At 40.8% G+C, this 7666-nt stretch overlaps 1 protein-coding gene and 1 pseudogene across 1 annotated transcript; one reads left to right on the forward strand and one right to left on the reverse strand.

Moving 5' to 3' along the window:
• The first annotated feature begins 482 nt into the window (after positions 1-482).
• LOC122754603 lies at positions 483-4363 on the forward strand (annotated as a pseudogene).
• Positions 4364-5196: 833 nt separating this feature from the next.
• Positions 5197-6156, reverse strand: LOC122756336 (high affinity copper uptake protein 1-like). The gene is given in 2 exon segments (XM_044005580.1): positions 5197-5744; positions 5747-6156. Coding segments are annotated over 2 exon segments (564 nt in total). The 5' UTR covers positions 5970-6156; the 3' UTR covers positions 5197-5403.
• Between the last annotated feature and the right edge of the window lie 1510 nt (positions 6157-7666).

Raw genomic sequence — 7666 nt, forward strand, 5'->3', positions numbered from 1 at the left:
AAGATCCCTGGATATACAGGGAACTAATTCTTCAACCAATTTAGATGTTTAAAAGATATTTAGAGGGGTAGCTAGGTGGCACAGTGGATAAAGCACTGGCCCTGGATTCAGGATGACCTGAGTTCAAATCTAGCCTCAAACACTTGACACGTTCTAGCTGTGTGATTCTGGGCAGGTCACTTAACTGTCATTGCCCCCCCCCCAAAAAAAAAGTACTTAGAGAATCTGGAAGCAAAGAGAAGTAATTGGGGATAAATACAAAAGAGTGGCATGGTTTCATAAGAGTTGTGTCAGAATTAAAATGAGCTGATATGTCCATTCTGGACATTGTAAGTAGTGATGGGTACTGATGCTGTTATTATAGCCAAAGTCACATCTGGTGATTTGTAAAGTTCTTTGAAAATGAGTCTGACAAGTCCTCAGAATGGATCATAAGGGAAAAAGCAATTTAAATGATGTGACGAATCACATGAAGATATATAATGGCCTTGTTGATTTTACCCAATTCACTGAGGAAAATCTTACCCAAGGTCAAGATTCATATGAAATAGATGATGCCAGAACTGATAATATTATTGATCTAACAGATTGTACAACAGAATTTACTCACAACGGCATCCAAGAGCTGAGCATGTCCAATGATGGACAGGTTTTGCAGGAGAACGAAAGCCAGAAAGCAGGGATCCCTGTTTCTGAGATTACAATGTTTTCTGGATTCACAGGGGTACATTTGGTTTTAATTAATGGTATATGCCAGGAGGCAGCTAGGTGGCACAGTGGATAAAGCACTGGCCTTGAATTCAGGAGTACCTGAGTTCAAATCCGGCCTCAGACACTTGACACTTACTAGTTGTGTGACCCTGGGCAAGTCACTTAACCCTCATTGCCCCGCAAAAGAAGAAGAAGAAGAAGAAGAAGAAGAAGAAGAAGAAGAAGAAGAAGAAGAAGAAGAAGAAAGTGAAAAGGGAAAACAAAAACTTTTATAAAGAAAAAGATATCTTCCTTAGGATTGTTTGCCTGGATGTCATTTTTTTTTTTTGCAATAGTCAAAATAAACTTAAAGTGAAGTTTTCTCCAAAGGAAACAAGGATCACACACAGCAAAACATAACAGAAAACCATCAAGTCACCTCTCAGAATAGAAGAAAAACCAGGTACCTCAAATGGTAAAATGAAAACTGTCAGTTCCATTTCCAAAAAAAAAGAGAAAACAGAAAATTGTAATTCTACCCAGAGCCATGTTCCCAACATAGATCTAGAAATGGATGGCTCTTCATCTTCTGTTCCCCTTTAAAGAGGCACTTGAATGACAAGTGAGTACTTATAGACATGGATTTTTGTTACCAGAGGAACTCTGAGTCATCAGCCAAAAGTACCAGTTATTCATGAAAATATTTTGTATCAAAAAGTTGGGATCACAGTTCCAAAGAATAATGTCCTTATATGTGAAAGCCACCTGGGATGTTGCAACTCTTCCCAAATCAAGCCAATTGGCCGACCCCTCTCTCTGATGCCTTTTAAAAAAATCTACGCCAGGTACTCTCTTCAATTACTATCATTAGGCTGGCAGGATCATCCAATCATTGTATTGATTCCTTAGTTACTGGGGTCCAAAGATTCCAGGATACTCTGAAAATACCATTCAGGCTGGAATTAAAAATGAACCAGGTAGATCAGATTAAAGGCATGTTGTTAAAAACGGGAACAGTGTTGCAACTGCCCGTGGTCTGCACATGTTCTTTTCTGATTGAGAGATTGCAGTTGTCATTGAACACTTTTGGAAACTTGGCAACTGAAACATTACAGTATTCATCCCTCAGTGGAGAACAAGGTGTGATCCTTGTAACAATTTAAATTAAGGGGGGCAGGTAGGTGGCACAGTGGATAAAGCACCATCCCTGGATTCAGGAGGACCTGAGTTCAAATCCAGCCTCAGACACTTGACACTTACTAGCTGTGTGACCCTGAGCAAGTCACTTAACCCTCATTGCCCTGCAAGAGAGAGAGAGAGAGAGAGAGAGAGAGAGAGAGAGAGAGAGAGAGAGAGAGAGAGAGAGAGAGAGAAAGAGAGAGAGAGAGAGATAGATTAAGGTAAATTAAGAGACAAGGTTCTGAGCAGGATCAATTTATTAGTTAGACCAACAGTAACTAAAAACTTGGGTCAATGGCCTCTCTCAATGACCAAAGATGGTGATTGAGTCTGGCAGGGTGTTTTATAACAATTAACTAGATGATGGAGCAAAATCTTGAGCAACATGTGGTGTCTTCTTCTGATTGCTATCAATGGCAGTCAGAATTGAGATTACATCATTTGGACCTCTCTTTCTGAAACCCCCTTAATCACAGCCTAGATGTGATTCAAGTCACAAGACAAAGGTTTCCAACCAATGGCAGTAGTCTTCATGTAAGGAGAGTTGTTATAAAAGGTGTTTAGGGAGGACTAGCACCTCTGGTGTGAAGGTTTGTTGAGCCCTTTTCAGGGCTGCTTAGCCACCTTTGGTGTCCACCTTTCACCTGACTCTCACCTGTGGCTCCAAGAAGCTGTAGCATGTGCAGTGGCCACACCCTGATAAAATCATCTTGGCAGACAGGCTAAACCAGGCTGAGGGTAACCAAGACTGGTGAGTTAGGGGGATATCTGCCCCAAAGCATGTGGAGACTTCCCCAAGTGGAATGGGTGGATGAGAACAATTTGTTCCAAGGGCCATTCGGGGGGCTGAATCAGGCATTATGGAGCACTTAGAACTTGGTCAAACATTAAAGATGCCAAAGCCATCCACTGCATCCTGAGCCATCTCCAGTCATTTTGATTTTTGTCTTGCCACTGGACTTCAGTGACTCTGGAAGAGAAAATGAGGCTGATGACTTTGTGAGATTCTGCCTCACTTCAATCCAATTCACATGCAAATCAAGACCTTGATCTGTGGTCCATTGATCCTCTTCAAAAAGGAAGGACAAACAACAATAGTTTAAATTGATGAGATTTAACCTTTAAGTTAACCAAGTTTCTCTGGAAATTGGGTGATGGATGGGGTTAAAAAGGCAGAGGTAATCACAAGACAAAAGCTTGCCCTTTAGATAAGTTTCTCATAGATGTAGATAGTGGGTGAAGTTTACAAGGGGAAGGAACCTCCGAAAGGAATATTAAATCTAGTTTGATGAGGTTCTAGCAAAATGGAATTCAAATCAATTTTCAATTTTATACCCTAACATCAAAGAGCAACATTTTTTGACCCAGTTCCAGGACTTTAGAATATTATTGTTAACCTCAACATGGATGGTCTTTGCAACAAGAACTGCTCCTCATGATGACAGGTTTCTCTTGTACCTAGCTGACAAGATTGATGGCATTATTGTAACTAATTATAGTTTTAGAGAATTGTGACTGAATTGGTATCTTGGAGAGAAATTAGTTTGGGTTTTTTTTGGCGGGGCAATGGGGGGTTAAGTGACTTGCCCAGGGTCACACAGCTAGTAAGTGTCAAGTGTCTGAGCCTGGATTTGAACTCAGGTACTCTTGAATCCAGGGCTGGTGCTTTATCCACTGCACCACCTAGCTGCCCCAAGAAATTAGTTTTTAAAGGTTAATTCAGTGTACATTTCTTGGAGACATATTTATGGTTCTTGATGATCCTTTAGGAAGAAGTTGTTGTTGTTGTTTGTCCTTGATTCTGGAAGAGGATCATGACATCGGTTATGTTATGACTTGCAGTGAATTGGATTTAAGTGAGGAAGGGCTGTGCAAAATCAACAATCTTACTCTCTCCTCTAGAGTCATCTGGGTTTGGTGGCAAGATATATATATCAGGATGACTAAAGATGGCCTTAGATGTTGAAGGCAATTGGGGTTAAGTGACTTGCCCAGCTAGTCCAAACAGCTAGTGTCCGAGGTGAGATTTGAACTCAAGTCCTCCCAACTTCAGGGCTAGTGCTCTATCCACTGGACCACATATCTGCCTCCCCCCCCCCCCAGGAAGAAGTAAACCTAGATTAGAGGAATTTCTTCATAAAAATTCTTCCTTGGGAATTTTCCACTTCCACCCAGATTTCTGCCAAGTGGAGGACTTCATGAAACTTCCTTCGGGGTCCTTAACACCAAGGTACCCAGCACCATCTGACAATCCAGTCAGGACTCAGAGCATTCTTCTAAGCAACTGGATTTCCCAGCAACCCAACTTCCCTGTCCTACAAAACCCAGCCAACATACAACCAAGTCTGATGATTCTACCACAGAAATGTTCAGAAGGGAAGCCCTCCTGAAGGTACTTACAGACTCTGAGCAAAGAATGAAAATTGTTCAGATCCTGACAGCATATCCAAATATGAGAGACCTGAATGCACTGTCAACCACGATTTTACATTAAGGGTACAGTGGGGAAGTTTGCAATCATAGCTGATTAATTAAACCTTCAAGTAACATATGTACCTATTGTGAATTTAAAGAATTTAATCAATTTTGCTATTATAAACCCTATTTGATCAAAACAGGATCAAATGTTTTGTATATAAAAGATCTGTTTTCAAAACTGGCCTTTCTATAATATGTGTGGATATGTGAGTAGACAGATAGATGATAAAGAGATATAGATATGGATATAGATATAGATGATATAGACATAGATGTGTGTATGTATATACATATACATATGTATATATATGCATTATATATGTAAATAAATTATGCTGCTATTATAGCCTTAATATTAACATTTTCTGTAAAAGGAAAGTCTACATTTTCTGCCTGCTTGGGCCTGTTTCATAGCTTCATTTATTCATAGTTTCACTTATTCTAGTATATTAATATTTTATGTATTTTTTTAAAAGCCAATGGTTTTATATGAATATATTTCCTAAATTGTCAATTGATTGTCAAGTGTGATTGGTGAGAAAGCAAAATGTTGGCAGAAGCTTCTGACCTGGACTGTTGTTCAAGGGAATACTTCTTTATGCTGCTACACCTTTATTAAATTTGTAAATCCTTCAGATTCTCAGAATGCCATGTATCACATCACATACCTTGGCAAAGGCACACCCTATTTCTCCACTCAGTCCAAAAACTGGGAGATGTTCTAGTGGTGGGTAGGAGTTTCCCATGACCACCTAGGACCCAGAATTTACAATCCACAAAATTATAACAAAGAGATTAAAAAGGGAAGTATGTGATCAAGAAATTACAACAAAACATTACTTAGATTAGGAGAACTGAGGATCTCAGCCTAATAGCAGAAATCAACATTTTGGGGAGGGCACCATCCAGCTTGGAGGTTAGTAGGTAAACCTCCTTGATCTGCAAGTGTTGGGAGGCAGGGGGTCATGGAGGGACAAAGGGAGGACTTAAAAATTGGCTCCCAGTCTCCAGCTGCTTCCCATTGTGGTGAATAAGGCCACATTCTAAAGTCTGGCATTAATGGCAGTGCTCTGTTATGTCCACTACTACTGCCTTCTTCCAGCTGAAGAGAAAGTAGCCAGTTCCAGCTCCTGCTGCTACTGCGATGCAGAGGTATGCACTGTAGGTCATAAAGATAAGCATAAGGAAGTAGCTGACGACCACCTGGATGACATGTAGCACTGTCTGCAGAAGGTGAGGTAAACTCAGCATCTGTTGCCCAACAGTTTTGTGTGTTTCCATAAGGATGGTTCCACTTGGTCCTGGGACTGGCATGGAGTTGTAACGAATGCTGACCTGGGACTTACGAAGCAAGCTCTCCCGGGCTATCTTGAGGCCTTCATAGAACATGGCTAACAAAAGATAGCCACAAATGCCCCAGCCATTTCCCTAGGTGTATTGATCACTAATCCAGAAAACAGCACTTCTACATTCTTATATCCAAAATAGAAGGTCATAGGCATCATCATGTGTCCTCCTCCTCCCCCACCATGAGCATGAGAGTCTGTAGATGAATGATGGTGGGGCATCATAGTGGTATTTTCTTCCACATGGTGCATTCCATGATGGTGTTTGTGGTTCATCTTGCTAGGAAAGGTGGAACAGTGACTCCTCTCAGATAATAATTTGGTGGTTGGGTACTTTTAGCTGGTTTCTTTCACCTGAATTGATCTCAGAAACACCTGGCTCAGTCAGCTTCTTCCAGGATAAAACTTCTGAGTGATCCAAACGCCACCACAAGCTACTTGGAGCTTCTTCAGTGCAGTGACTTCTCCTCAACCACACTAAATACCCAGGACCAACCCCGGCCCGGCCCTATGTGTCCACGACCACCTATTTTATGTATTTTTAAAAAACATTTCCCTTAAAGATGAAAATTTTGGTGAAATGTTATATAATTAGATTTTATTAAATAAAAGTAGCTTTCTTAAGGAAAAAAAAATGGTTGACAGGGATTTGAAACCCAAGATAATGAACAGTAACAGCCCCTATATTCTATCTTTTTTTGGTTTGTTTTGGTTTGTTTTGGTTTTTGGTTTTTTTTGGTGGGGCAATGGGGGTTAAGTGACTTGCCCAGGGTCACACAGCTAGTAAATGTCAAGGGTCTGAGGGCGGATTTGAACTCAGGTACTCCTGACTCCAGGACCAGTGCTCTATCCCCTGAGCCACCTAGCTGCCCCCCCCCCATATTCTATCAATGAGTTCAAGTCATCAGACCCAGATTCCAGGGTAATCAAAGAACCCAGGGTGTGATTTCTTAGAACTTGTTTTTTGTTATCTTTCAAAAATCATGGTGAATGGGAGAGCCACCCTAGAATTTGAGATAGGAAAATATTGTCCCAGTTTTAAGAAGAGGGAAGAGGGTGAGTTCTTCAAACTATAAGCCAGTGAGATTGACTTTGATTGCAGGTAAAATTCTAGAATGGATTATTAAGTGGATGATTTATGAACATTTAGAAAGGGAAGTAGTGATCATTAAGAGACATTACTGATTGATCAAGAACAAGTCACACCAGACTAACCTCATTTCCCTTATCTTTAAACAGGGAGTGGTAGACTGCATCCAGCCCCCGTGCACGTTACCTGGGTATGAGATGACACTGTGACATAGAGGAATTTCAAGGGGAAGTCCCTAGGTAATGGAGGAAACAGGTTTACAAGCCTCATGGGAATTAGGGAATGCTGCTGAACAGCAGTCCTTCCCACAGATGCAGCTAAAGCAGAAAAGTTTCTTTGTTTTATGCATAATAGAAAGGTTTTCTCCAGTGACTTGGTCACTGACATCCCCGTTAGCATTGAAAAGGTAATCAACCACCTAGGAAGCTTCCAGACTTCTCAGACCTGTCAGATGGTCACTACCCAATGGGTTTCACTGTCACCACTCAAATATCATCTTCATGGAGACAAAGGAAGACAAAGAAAGGTCTTGACATTCAATCAAAGAGAATCATAACTATCAACATATATCTTTGTCCTGGGTTGGTAACTATATCCTTACAAGTTAAGCAAATAGTTTTATACCCACTTGCCTCTGTTGGCACAATCACACCATTAGAATACCTGCCAACAACCCTCCTATGACACGAGGCAAAACAAGAAGATTAGGGGAAATGCATTTTAGCAATGCATTTGACCAAGTCATGATATCCTTGTGGACAAAATGAAGAGATGTGGCCTGGATGATAATACAATTGAGTACGTTCAGATGAGGGAACTGACTGGAGCAAGGGGAGTAATTAATAGATCAACATAAACCCAGAAGGAACCCTCCAAGTAGAAC

The sequence above is a fragment of the Dromiciops gliroides genome, chromosome 4 (assembly GCF_019393635.1).
Source record: "Dromiciops gliroides isolate mDroGli1 chromosome 4, mDroGli1.pri, whole genome shotgun sequence".
NCBI lineage: Eukaryota > Metazoa > Chordata > Mammalia > Microbiotheria > Microbiotheriidae > Dromiciops > Dromiciops gliroides.